Here is a 14500-nt window from a genome sequence, read left to right as displayed (position 1 = left end):
ATTCCCCCATATTGGGCAGCGGAGCACTTTTACCAACAGACTGCTCCAGCTACGGTGTTCAAGGGAACATTTCCACAGGTCTTTCCTCCCAGCGGCTGTCAGGTGTATAACGCTGCCCTAGGCTAGGACTATTAGCCCTTCATTTGCTCGTCTATGGACAGCATGTTGCTCCATTTTACTTTTTGGACACTCAATCTGTATATACCTATGCACATTTTGCACATATTTTATTGATTTTACAGTGACTATGATCATATTTTGCACACACCTATGTATTTATTTTTATTTATTTATTTTATATTTTGTATTACTGTACATATTCTAATTTTTTGTCTATCCTGATGTCTGTTTTTTTTTTTTTGCTTGTCTTGGGCTGCTGTAACATATCAATTTCCCTTTGGGATCAATAAAGTCTTATCCATCTAACAGATTTTGTACAGTAAAAGTGTATTTTCCTTAAATAAAAAAAAAATGTTAAAATAAAGAAAATAACATTATTTATTCCCATATCATATGACATGTAGAAACAATACTTCAATCAAATTTTACGCTGAAAGGATAGACAAAACAGTGGTGGTAATAAAATCTGTAAACTTTAAATAAATACTACAACCTAGAAACTATAATAGTTTCTTAATTCAAAATAAGCATGTAGTATAACCATGCAAATACAAAAAACAAAACATGATAAGAACATAAACCTAAGAAATGAATAGCTCAAACAATATTGTTACATATATTCTCAAACAAAGGAATCATATCAATCATGTCTAAAAAAAGTGAAAAATCATTATATTTAATCAATCAAGTCACATTCACAGAATGTATGAAACAAATGTTGTACAATTGCATTATAAATTCATTTAATCTTTAAACTGATTCCTTTTCTACCAACATCAAAGATGGCTTAGAGCAATAAATCAGTGAAAATCAAATCCTGTTCTTTAGCACACTCTGAGTTTGTTTGATGCCATAGTGGTCAATTTGCAATACCCATTAAAAGACAGTTTTCTGAGAGGAGTGTTTTTTCTGAATCAACTACATCCGTGTGGAGGAAACACTTGGATTGTGAAAAGTGATTTCTAAAGTGCAGTTCAACAGTATGCAACAGCAGCTCTGAAATTTAATTAAAGAGATTCTAGTTTTTCACTGTATAATGGCAGGAGTGAAGACCGATGTCCATTTACATTAGTTAGCTCCAGGTCTAAGTCAGCTGCTTTATGGCAACAATCCAGTCCATCTTTTCTTCCCTTGATGTTGCCTGAATGAAGTAGTGTGTGTCATTCTGAGTTATTATTTTGAAGAGATTTCCTTGCACCTTACCCTTCACACCTTTGAAAAAATTAACAACAAACAAAAAAATTGTTAACAATAATGCTATAAATGTATACCTCAAAGTATCCTAAAGTACTCAACGTGTAGGAAGGGACCCAATTCATCCACCTTTGAGGATTAGGTGTACCTACTTGAGTGATGTCAGCAACCATTATGTACCAGCAAGTCCACTTGCACAGCAGCTCAGACAATGAAAAATAATTTTATCTATTGAATTAAAGGAGAGCTTAATTATATAGATTATATAAATATAACCCCCAAGTTTATTACAGTGAGACAAAGAAAGGACAATTGGCAAATCAAACCAGCACATCTTAGGGAAGTGGGGAGAAAACCCAGTATTTGTATAAAACAAGCTCAAAAATGAGGAGAACATAAACATGCACACAGATAGTAGTTCAGGTGGGTAGCTGCGTCAGCATGCGTAGGCTGCAAAGGAACAAGTAATAGGTTTATTCCATGCTGAAAAAAAGAAGAAAGAGAACACAACGTTTCGGCCGTGGAGCCTTCTTCAGGTGTGCCTGAGCACACCTGAAGAAGGCTCCATGGCCGAAACGTGGAATGCACACAGATAGGCTTCCTGAGCTGGTATCAACAGTAAAATAACTATATGTTCCACCGTGAAGAATAATTAAAAGTCTAAAACTATAAGGAAAACAATTAAGTGTGTAGAATACATGTGAATTTTAGCAGCATGTGAAACATGCTTTGCTCTTAATGTTCTTTGAATTTATTAATTTTTGGATTATCTGGAATACAAAACAATATTGTGACAGAAAGGAGAAAGCTCTGAAGTTAACTCTGAACACTGTCATGTCATTAAAGCATAATGTCATTGTATCATTATGCTTAATACACAGATTTTCTGCTAGCAGGCCATAAGGTCAGATTCCTTCTACATATGAGTAGCTAGACTCATGCTGTAGGAGGCCAGACTGTTCAAGCCCAAAGTAGAATTCAGCCTGGGCACTGGTGTTAACACCACTACTCTAATGAACAATGCCATGTGATCTTTAATGATGAAGTAGTTAAGACCCGTGTTTAATATCATATGAAGGACAGCATCTCATACATGCTGTAGAGTCCGTGGTCACCATACTTTTTGGCACTAGTTTGGAAATTCTGGTCCAAAGGGAAGAGTGCCACCTACTGGTCCGCCAGCAGCGTTTCGTTGTAGGTTTCCGGCCCCAGTACTGACCTGATGCAGCTCTTGCTTAGCTTCAGGTATCTAGCCAAATCAGGCTACAGGTTGTTAGAATGTGTCAATATCTACTGTATGAAGGGGGGAAATGGTGACAGGAGTATATCTCCTAAATCATTGCAATGTAAGTAAATAAATGTAGCTCAGGTACTTGATGCCCAGCTCTTAATTGACCAATCAGTGCCAGTTTGCCATTCTGTTCTTAGGGGTTAGTCTTACCTGAGGGAACCCCATTGTCATCTAATGAAGAAATAAGACAGCCTCGCAAAGGAAACCCTCCCACAGGACTGACATGTTCCTGAAAAACAAATCCTCTTGAATTGACACTGAAACCTAATATAGATGTACTTACATTTATTTTGCAAAGATTATAATGAAGAGTCTTTGGAAAACATGATTATCTACATCCACCTTCAAGAAACTGAAAACAACATCATAACATTTTTAATTGAAAACTGAACTCAATGGCATTCTGATGTTATTTTGAAACTATTATTTAATTCACATCTGTGTGCTTTTATCCACTCTTAAATGCTAGATGTTTCTATTTTCTTTAATTATCCCTACCCAAGGGATACAACAATAACCTAACAATAAACAGGAAAGTATGCCATTTGTGGTTTCTAAGTAGTTATCATTCTTGGAAAAAGGCAAGTTCAGTATTGCTCAAATTGTGTGGTTATAGGTTTGATTGCATAGCTGATAGAACATGATTAACATTTAATAATACAGTATGTACAATGTAATCAACTGTAGAAGTAAACCAGGAGTGTAATGGCAAAACCCCATCTCCGAAGTTTTAGAATAGCACAGTACAAAGAATTCAGCCCGTGTTGATGGTTTTGATGGGGAAAAACATAGTGCCTTACCCTGCTGGGGTCATAGTAGTGCAAATACCCCGGCTCTGTTCTCAACACAAACAGCCTCACATTCCAGTTCTTCCTCTTGTGACCCTGTTAGGGAAAAAAAATGGCACCAGTAAAACAGACCCACAGTCACAGCCCTCGGTTCACCAGTACTCTAAATAGTAAGCAGATCAAATTTCAAACACTTAGGCTTCACAGGATTCACCTTCACAGTGCAATGCAAACTGGAAGGGAAGGGTGTGAATTAAGTAAATAGTCAAGGTTTTTCCTTTACAATATCACATACTGTATAACCACAGCCTTGTAATTCTGTGGGTGAATTAAAATGACCTGACAAACATGGTTTTCATTCTGAAATCTTAAAGTGTTAATCAAGGTGCTCTATTGAAAATGACCTGAAGAATAAGATTGCTTTGCTAATTTTCTATTTTAAACTCCTTGTCATGGCCAGTGGACAATGATCTTCAGGTCACAAAACCCATCCAAAGCTTTTGCTACAAAATCTTTACCACATTAACAGCTGTATGTCATTGTCTAGAATGACTAACAGCATAAAATTAGACATATTCTAACTTAAAACAAAAATCTTAAACCCCTACTTGATACAAATTGATTATCCACTCAATGACAAGGAGTTTCCATCTTGCCCTGTGTGAGTACATAAGAGTCAGTGTTCTGTTCACTGTTCATGTCATTGTCTGTATGGTGGATATCTGTGTGCAGCCTAGATGACATTGAATCAATGTTGGACCTACAAGTGTGGAATGCTCTCTCTACACTCAAGTAAGAATAAGAGCTGAGCTTGTGAACTTACTTGCTTGAGCAGATAGCCTCTCTTCACAACTTTCCCACTGAGCTCCAAAGCAGAGAGAGACGCACCTGACTTCACACTTGCTTTCCTCTTAAAGCTTTCTGCCTTTGAAGGATAAACAAGAAAAGGTATCTTGTTTATGTACATTCTACAAGTCATTTTCAAAGAAAATACCAGAACAGAAGGATTAAAAAACACTTAAACTGGTACAATGGACTACTAAGACTCACAATATAAATATTGTGTACTATTTTGGTCACCAAGTTACAGAAAGGAAATTGCTACTCTGGAGTTACTGCAAAGAAGAGCAAACTAGATACACTACATGGCTTAAAGGAATTTCCGATACTGACAGAACAGAACAGTACAGATGGCTGAAAGAACTGAAACTTTTAGTTGTGAACAGACAAGACTATGGGGGACCTGTTGCAAGATTACAAAATCCTCAAAGTCTTTGACAAAGTCAACCCAGTGATTTAAAAAAAAAGTGAAACAACCACAAAAGACACAAGTGGGTTCACAGGTGGAATGCAGGTAAGTGAAATGCATTTAAAACTGCGTTTAGGGCACATTTTTACACAAAGGGCTTTTGAAAGTCTAAAATAAGCTGTATTTTTTCTGTTCTTTTCCATTTATAGGTTCTCAGCTAACTGTCCTGTTTCATTGATGCAGCTGAAAGTGAATTGAACTCCCTTCAGTGGTACGTTCTTTTATGTGACACTGCACTTACTAGAGCATAGAGTGATGTGGAGTCATCTAAAAACTGTTCTGTCATGTTGCTGTTCCTGATGGCCTCCATGCTCTTGATTCCAACAGGCTTCACATAGCTCTCCTCCATCAGAGCTGAGGCCAGGGTGACGGCCTCCTTACGCGTCACAACGAAGCTCATGGACACCAGCCAGTCCACCATAGCAGAGCCTGCAGTGAGCATCCCACATTGTCACTTGACTGCCGTAATCAAGCGTAGATGCATGCTTGTATACATGGATGGATACAGTATACAATTAACATTTCCATGACCAATATTCTGAATATCTCCAACACCAGTTTCTATAGCCAGATCTTGATACAAAACTACTATTTTCATCAGTTTGTCTATAATCCACTATTGTCAAAAATTAAGCTTTCTCTCTGTAATTTCGAGCTCTTGACCTGATGTACTGTATTCATCTCCTCTAATTGAAGCAAAAAGAATAACATCTAACATCAAAACATTTGCAAAAGGTGTTTGTTACAAACTGTTAGTTGTTACAGGTGTTACTTACAATCACTGAATCATGCAGCATGTTTTTTTATACAATTCAAGAAATTAAAGGTTGGAGTGAGAATGTAATGATGCATAGTAATATTACAAGATAGTAGTACTTTTAGAACAGCCTGTGTGTTTCAAAAGTACATACTATTTGTTCCATCACATTTATTAGTGGGCTACTGATGTTGCACAGTATAAGTAAGACTGTCACACCACCAACAACTCACAGTCTTCATTGTGGAAGTCAGTACATGATCTGGAACAAACCTACCTGAGAAACAGTTCTTGAAGTAGCTGCCTTGTTCCACATTGTTTGTGAGTTTGATCCCGCTGTGAACATCATGCATCGAATCCACCACCTGACTAGAAAACAAAACCATACAAGTGAAGGAAATGTACGCAATACCACGCAACAACACTAATTTAACACTTTCACAGTGAAATTCCAATGAAGTAGGCCTGGATTAAATTATACGTGAGACCCAAACAGTTGACACAATTCCCAAATATGTTGGTCAAAGGCAGATTTTTTATTCCAGAGTTTCCTTGTATTTGCTAGATGGAAAGTCAGCATTGTGTACATAGAATATGGAATTTTACCATGGATTGGGAAGTTGATGATTATTTTTAATTGTGGTCTAAATATAATGAAATAGTTTCATGAGATACAATATTTGAAAGGTACACTGAAAAAATTATATATCAAAGTTATTTGATGGCTTTCTTTAACAAAGATTTAATTATCTGACTTAATATACTGTAGTTAGCAATTCTGCACTGGGAAGAGACACATCTGTTGGGTGCATTGAATATGTACTTCAGACTGATATTGTTCATCTGTAGAGGAGTTTGTTCAGACAGAGTCTTCTGGGCTTTTCCAGGGCATAGGTTTTGGATTACAGCTGTGATGCTGTCAGCCCAGGTGTCTCGCTCCTCCCGTGAACATGCTTCAAGGAAGTACTCCGCAGATTTCTGGGTTCTCAGTTTAATGACAAGCTGTTTAGAGAAGAAAGGCAAGCATGAATACATTTTATACCCAATTATGCACATCAAAAACCTCAAAAAGATGACAAAGCTTGTGCTACCACAGATTGCTTTTTAGAACAGAGAACATTTCTTAAAAGAGAACATTGGGGGACCTCCAGTGCTAAGGTAAAGGCCCTCTCTCTAAGTACAGATTGATGGGTTGAGTCATGTCACTACCCAACTATGACAGGGATTCCCAAATTGGTAGTGACTAATTGGTGGAGAGGGAGTGGAGTGGTGTTAGTTGGTGTTTATTTTAAAAATTGGCTCTCTTAACTCTTAGCAACACAGAGACACCTGTGACCTCCTGGTGCCTTTTAAGCATGCAGTGCTGACAATGAGGGGTGCACCACTTGTACAATTAGTCTAGAACCTCCGGCAGCTGTGTTGCCTGTGACTAGTTAAAAGACAAATTGCTCTAAGGTGAGCAGGTTGGAGGAGTCTACCTCTCCTTTGTGCGGGCGAGGGGCTCAAAGCTGTGAGCTGAGATGTGAAAAACACATAACTGACTGTTCCAACACAACACAAATAAAAATCATTTCTAAATTTTAAAAAAGAAAAAAAGACAACATTGGGAAATAACTGTGTATCTGTACAAGTCTTGCCATGTTGCTTTATGATACATAGTGTCGTGGAATCTTTATCAAAGAAGAGCCAGGAAAGGTGTTCTCATTTACTCAGTAAGGCATTTATTCATATTGCGCAATAAGGAAAGACAGCAACCACTAGTCTGTGCAGCAAGTGCGAGCTGATTTTCCAAAGTAAAATAGAGAAAGGTCCCTTATTTTATACACTTAGCTAATGCAACACCTCAACTTGTTTACTTCATTATGGTTGGTTAGTAATACAAAGACAGGCAAGACAGTAATTTTCCAGTACTTATAGGTCTTAGCCTTGAAGGACAGAGAAGACAGCTACGTGCAGTTTTGTATCTGCCTTTTTTGCAGAGATAAACATATTCTTAGAACATCCCTTGGCCTTGACTCGCTGGGTACAATCACACTTTGTTCATAGAATCCAGCTGCTTTTACAGCACAGCTCTGCCCATAAACGACATTTTTAGGATAAAACACTTTTCTTCAGTAAATTCCATTACAATAGTTAAGTAATGCAGTGCAGGAGCAATGATACATTTAATAAATGCATAAGAGTTTTCAAAAAGTGTGTACATTACTCAAGGATCATCATCCATGACAAAGTCTTGTTGAAAGAACCTATTGCTGTATAATGCTGTATGATAATATTGAGTCCTTTAGGGTCTAATTAATGACCCATTCAGTACTGTGTTTTAGCTGGAAACTAAAACACACAAAGTTAAAAGTTGAAAGTTGGGCTAAACTAGAATTCTGTCACAGACCTGCATGCTCATTCAGTCACCAAACTTGATAGTGCCAGTGCAGTTCCACCATAATAACTGATGTGCACCATAATAACTAGCTTCTATCTGAGCAAATAGCTGCTTGGGTCCATTAAATCATTACAGATTTATGATAATGTGGATTTTTGTATGTAGTGCTACACTTTAATTATGTGCCACACACGTATTTCAGTGTTTACCTATATAACAGCTATGTAGGTTTTAAACTGCTGTCTGGCTCTATCTGGGCTAGTAACAACTGAGAGAAGGAGTCCCAGAATTGGCCATTGCTATTATAGCAGGCTCTCTTCCTGGGTACTGGAAGGTTATTACATCTCTAAACTCAATCCAAATCCTTCACTCCCCCTCAGCCTAGTCCAGGGAGCATTCAACTCCACTTCTACCTTCAGATGTAATTTGTGTAACATTATGTAGTCACATTGTCAAGGGAGTCCCCTTGCTTCCTCTCTAAACACTGTTGTGATAACTCATACCTTATTAACTGTCATATGGCTCAATCAATCCATTTTTATTTAATCAGTGTGTCCTGTGAGGTTCACTTTAAAATTAAATCCAGCCTCTGTTCTACGAACCTTCTAATCTTAACTCCTATGGAACAAATTTCCGTAAAAATGTAATTGCCTTAACAAGCAATAATTATGATCTAGTTTCTTAATAACTGAATTAATCAATATTTTCTCATTGTACCACTATACAAATGGGAGTGAGCCAAGAAAATCTGTTTTCTTCAGGTATTATTACATTGGTATTGTTAAATATGCCACTCTTGTGGATTTATCTCATTCTGTGCTTACCGGTCTGTTCTCATATTCCAGGCAGGGGCAAGTTAGTTGGCACCCCAGCAGGAGCACCTTGCCCCGCAGGCTTGAGTCCTTTCTGCTGCAGTCATATTTGTAGTAGAGAAGCCTGTCCGGCAACAGCACGAACCAGCGTACCTTCCAGTTCTGAACAATGTGTCCCTGCAATGGTTTGGTTTACAAAACTTAAAGAAGTGCATTTTGTGTTCTAATGACCTATGCGCTCATGAGTATATAATAACCAGAATATTTTCCATCCAGACCGTCTTTTCTGGCATTGTGTGATACAGCATAGAATATGGATCTTCAGCTGGTTATCGTAGCTGCTTTACATGTCTAATTAAACTGCATGTGTTGTCCAAAATACTTGAAAAAAATTATTACTGAAAGTTGGAAACCAAATCACATCAACATATTTCGAATGAATACTATAAACTACAATTGCACTCATAAGACTGACAGACCTGCCGTAATGAAGAAATCAAATATAATTCTATTTTAACTTATTGTAATTTAGATGTGTTGACATTGGCTGCTTTTTATAAGAAAAACCTTACCCGCTTGACCAAGAACCCCTCCTTTAAAATAGCATTTTCTGGCTGCATTGTATCCATCCTATTTTGAGTAGCAGTGTAATAAGCTGGAGCAAGTACGGGGTGTTATATAGAGGCGTGCTGCCTGCCTGGCCTGTGACATAATGTCCCTGCCTCTAGGGAGCCTTGCTGTGATGACACAGTGTGCTACTGTAAATCTGCAGGGAGGAGTCCGGTGCGGAAGTCAGTAGGTGTGTTTCACAGGTTAACTGTGAAAACACAGAGTTTATAAAATAAATTTATTTAGATTTTTTTAAACTTGAAATGTTTGAACTTCCAATGTTACAATTTACCTACTGGAAATAAAAAATGTGTCTTTTAGGATGCTGGGTAAAGATACTTTAAAAACAATTTTAAGTTCCTTGTGTAAAGGACAAAAGTAAGGACTTAATTTTTAAATTATAAGAAGTTGTTGTGGAAAATAATTCTAAGAGTTAATGTAGTACTTTATATTGTAACTGTATTACAAAGAGCCCTGTAAGTGATGACTTTTAAAAAAATCAACTTTCCCTCAACTTCTTGTAAACTTTACTAAAGAACATAAGGAAGGTTATGAAAGAGAGGAGGCCATTTGAGTTATCAAGCTGTTTGGTAGTTAGTACTACCAAATTCCATCAATTTTCTATCTGCTTTATCCAAAACACGCTCATGGGGGAGTCTAACCTGGCAAACAATGGGTGCACAGCAGGATACACCTTGGACAGGACACCAGTGCATCGCAGGGCACAGACAGACACAAAGTAACAGTATGCATACAATCATGCCAGGGGCCAGTTTTCCCAGAGGCCAATTAACCTACCAGCATGGATTGTGGGAGGAAACTAGAGCACCCGGGGGAAATCCACACGAACATGGGGGAGACCATGCAAACTCCACACAGATTGCACCCTAGGACTTGGACCTAGGGCCCCAATGCTGTGAGGCAGCATTGCTAACCATGGCACTACTGTACCACTCTACATATGTAACCTTTTACAGTACATCCCCAATAATGTCTTTTTGTAACTCTTATGCCAAAGATGTGTAATTTCCTCACTTTTTGTTAAAAAATAAGTTAATTTAACAGGAAAGCAAATACGGTCACTTTTTAAATCTCATTTAGTAGAATAAGCATATGGAAAAAAACATATGAACCCGAGATTTCCTGCCAATTTGAATAAACTTTATTTTGATATTGAGTAGTTTGTTTTCAAAATAAGAAACCAATTTACACTGAGAAAAGGGGTGTAGTAGCCTATTTGAGAAAGAAAAAACCCTAGCGGTTAGTTGTGTGAAGCCTTTGGAAATGTGTCCTTATTGTTTTTTCGTGCTTTACATTTTGAGACGTGCTTAGTTAACTTACTAAGCTTTTTTAGTTATATTAGGAAGCCGCCCCATTGACAAATTTGCAGTTACTATGAAATAAGGTTTGGTTAGACCGACATCTAGAAAGACGAAATCTCCGTTTAAAAGACGGATTTTATCACAACTGCTAGCTGTAGGTAAGTGTGGTGAAAATTTACTGACACTTCTGAAGACCCGATCTAATGAAAGGAGTTATTGCTCTTTCGGTCTTCAAAAGTAGTCTGTCCCGGAGAACAGCTACAACTGTTTGAACGTGTTGCCAGGTAAACAATTACCTGTTTCTACCTACTCACAATCGCGTTGCCTGTGGGTGCAGTGACTGAGTAGCTCAGGTATGTATGACTTGGTGTTGTATCGAATTCAGTATGCCGTGAAAAATCTGTATCCCCTTTCAAAGTGCGCATTTGCAGTGGAAATCAGAGGTACGATTTGTCTGCCTGTTCGTGCATACATTTTGTATTGTCTGTAGGAAACGCGCAATTCGAAATTTCAGGTTTACGTATTAAATTATTTGCACGTCTGAACAAAAACAAAACACACAAGCATTGTTTGTGCGTAGTAAACGTGCAATCTGAATTTCTGGTTTACTTAAGTTTTACAATTATGAGAAGTTAGGTGTTAATCAGGAATTACGTCTTACTATGAATTTTGTCTTAATGTGCATTACACAATCTCCAGGAGAGGAACTGAAATAAACATGAAAAGACAGTTTGCTCTGGTTTTTTCTTTGCCTGTAATATTTTGTTGGTAGGCAGAAAAATTCACCTTAGCCATGTTATCTTCACACAATAGTATTCCTTTACATATGTCAGTCTCCCACAGAAGCCACACTCATGTGATACCCCGGGGATACGCTTCTCCGCAGTGTGCAAGTGTGAAATCTAATATTCCTTGCAAACGTCGTAGCTGCTGTCTCCCAAAAAAACCCAACTTACACAACCAGCATACCTCTGCTTCCCACACCCTCACAGGGCCTCTGGGCCGGATCCGGCCACTGGATCCCAAGACAAACAAGGCATTTCCTTCTCCACAGAGCGAGTGTGGAAACTGTTATCCTCTGCAAAATTTCACATTCTTCAGTACTATCAAAACATATACAAAGCATCTGAAATCCTGTCTACATGCCAGTGAATGCCACACAAAACACAAACATACTTTTTAAATTGGTTTCTTTTTTTTAATAAGCTGCACACAAAAAAGTGCCAATGACTGCATATGATTCGAATCCCACCAAATGATGTGGAACCAGCAACTGCAGGTATGACATGCAACTTGTAACAGAAAAATGGAAAAAGAGGAGAATGAGTTTTGTGCAACTCCCATTTCATCTCAATTCAAGATCTGATCTTGACAGACTGTCAGATACAGTTAGGAGTCATGTTACATTTTGTGAAAATACTGTAACGCATACAGTCGACATTGCAAGTTGTGCGAGCCGGCTTACCAGTGCGGTGATGTCACCACCCTTCCCTGTGAACAGCAGGGACCTCAGCCACCGGGCTGAGGGAAGATCTCCCTTTAGCTCAACTGGCTGGGTCCCTGTTGAGTGATGCTGGAGGCCTGGGTTTGAGTCCCCAGTGGTGGAGGGCTGACCTGAGGTGGCAGTGGTGAGGGTGCATACTCACGTGAACCCAAGAGTGCTACAATACCATTGTTCTTGCACTATAGCATCTAATAAGAAGCTTTGTTGAAAAAAAAACTCTATAATTGGCTCTGAATAAGAAATAAAATCACTTTTCACCAAAGGGATACTGCACAAACTAGGGAGGCTCAGAAGAATGTTAAAACAGACATTAGGTTGCCAATCTCTGTTTTTAACATTAGGGTGTAAAGAAAAAGTTGAGGATGAAACCAGTAAAGGTAACTCATGCGCTGCATGGAATGCTAACAAGTCAGTGGTGGGAATTCATACGAATTGTGGCCGGAGAATTAGCACAGTTGAAAAATCTGATTTTCACTTTGCAGAAGAATTTTCTGGGATATGATTTATAGTGACAATGACATTATTCAAACCCACAGACCTCAAAAAAGAAAGAAGATTTTTACCCATTCCATTTGAGGGCTCTGATCATCTGCTTGCACATTAGCTTCACCACACAAATGACACAGGTCACTCAGATTTTCTGCACAACCTCCAGACAAGCAGACTTTTAAATGTACTGAGACCAAGGGTATGAAGTAATGAAGCAGAACTGTTACGGTACTTAAGTACATTTTTCCAAGACAAAGTATTTTGTCTGTGGGACACTTTGACTTTTACTCAAGTACGTTGGTTTAGAAAAGACGGTACTTTTACTCCAAGCTGTTTCCCAGAGACATCTTCGTTCCTCGTTCCATCTGGAATAGTGACATTTATGTACATTATTACACTACACTACTACATAAAGCTGTATTAAATGCTCTAATATGATTTACAGGGAAATCTTATACTGTATAGAGTAAAATTAGCTTTGCATTCAGAGGAGAAAGTCAGAGCATAGAAAAAATTACATACACATGTAAGACATATACAGTTATAAAGTAATAATATATACCTATAATGATTTTATATAATACACAGCCATTTTGCTATTAATTTACTAGAAATTTGCCATTTTGTACGGTCAGTTTTCATAAAGTGTGAATTGGGTTTCTGTGGGAGGCAGGAGCCATGAAATTTGAAGGGGATTCCAGATTCCCCTTCTGGATTCCCCTTCCAGGTGGATGCTGCACATTGGTGGTGGTGGAGGGGAGTCCCCATTACCTGTAAAGAGCTTTGAGTGGAGTGTCCAGAAAAAGCGCTATATAAGTGTAAGCAATTATTATTATTATTATTATTATTATTATTATTATTATTATTCCACACTCGCACACTGCAGAGAAGCATATCTCTGGGTTATCACATGAGTGAGTGTGGCTTCTGTTGCAGAAACCTTTTTTCTTTCCACTTTTCAGCTCATAATTAACCTTGTTTCATTCATACACAACATTCAAGCTGATACAACAACTCTCTCAACTGCAGTAATACTTTGAAATAACGACAAGGAGTACAAGTAGTATTTGTCATGAGACTAAGCTTGCATTAGATACATGAATGCAGAAACTGTTTTACATATGTTGCAGGATGTGGGCCGTTGAGGCAGTAACAGGATGTGATTAATGTGATTGCCAGGATTGTGTCAATGTTGCCTCTCACCCAAAGATCGAAGCTTCAGGTTTTCTAATGAATACAGTGTAGTGGGAACAATTAGTAACAATGGTCACACCCAGGTCGTTCAGGAAGTAATAAGGTACCGATGCATGGAAGTGTGAGAGAGGGTCGCTGAGCCAGTTTGAACCAGACCAAGGGAGGTGGAGGGAGAACAGGAAAGCAAACAAAGAAGTGATAAGGGCCTATTACACCTAGGGTCCCCACGCTCACACCTCTAAAACAACACAAGCTTCCTCCTGGTAAACTACTGGGCCCACCCATCCCTGACAGAAACCGTGGAAAACCCCCTGAGGGGGATTGGCCAATGGGAGGAATAAAAACAACTGAGCAAGAACAGAGGGGGCATCCTGATTCCCACAAGACCCTAGAGACAACCCTGGACAGCACAGACAAGGGAAGCTGCAGAGTGTGATACCACAGAGGCAAGGACCTATTGGCTCAGGAACTGACGACCATGGGAGACATTGGCATTGGAACAGAGGTACTGTGATGAAAAAATTTTCAGGACCTTGTGGAGATGGCAGAATTCAGGGGGGGGGGAGTGAGACAAACACAGGGAAAAAAGACTAGGATCGGGGCTGGAAGAAGAACAGGGGGGCGTGTCCAAGGTGCGCTGGTTTTTCGCGTGTCCAAGGCCAAGGCAAACAAGTCCGAAGGGAGTCCATAAGAAAATCCAGGGAATGCAAATGTCATTTGCAAATGGGTGG

General features: G+C 38.7%; 1 protein-coding gene across 1 annotated transcript; it reads right to left on the bottom strand.

Moving 5' to 3' along the window:
* Positions 1–315: 315 nt before the first annotated feature.
* Positions 316–9339, bottom strand: plek2 (pleckstrin 2). Its single transcript, XM_006632689.3, has 9 exons — positions 9224–9339; positions 8664–8828; positions 6283–6461; positions 5737–5828; positions 4944–5131; positions 4217–4318; positions 3406–3489; positions 2756–2834; positions 316–1332 (listed from the first exon to the last, which is right to left on the bottom strand). Exons 1-9 carry the CDS (start codon positions 9278–9280, stop codon positions 1205–1207), a joined length of 1074 nt encoding a protein of 357 aa, XP_006632752.1. The 5' UTR covers positions 9281–9339; the 3' UTR covers positions 316–1204.
* Positions 9340–14500: the final 5161 nt, after the last annotated feature.

The sequence above is a fragment of the Lepisosteus oculatus genome, chromosome 8 (assembly GCF_040954835.1).
Source record: "Lepisosteus oculatus isolate fLepOcu1 chromosome 8, fLepOcu1.hap2, whole genome shotgun sequence".
NCBI lineage: Eukaryota > Metazoa > Chordata > Actinopteri > Semionotiformes > Lepisosteidae > Lepisosteus > Lepisosteus oculatus.
This window is presented reverse-complemented; position numbering and strand designations above follow the sequence as displayed.

Coding starts and splice junctions, on each gene's coding strand:
- plek2 (XM_006632689.3), bottom strand. CDS start 9,280: ATGGATACAATGCAGCCAGAAAATGCTATTTTAAAGGAGGGGTTCTTG. Junction 8,829..9,223: donor AGGGGTTCTTGGTCAAGCGG/GTAAGGTTTTTC, acceptor AAACCATTGCAG/GGACACATTGTTCAGAACTG. Junction 1,333..2,755: donor TGACAATGGGGTTCCCTCAG/GTAAGACTAACC, acceptor ATTTTTTCAAAG/GTGTGAAGGGTAAGGTGCAA.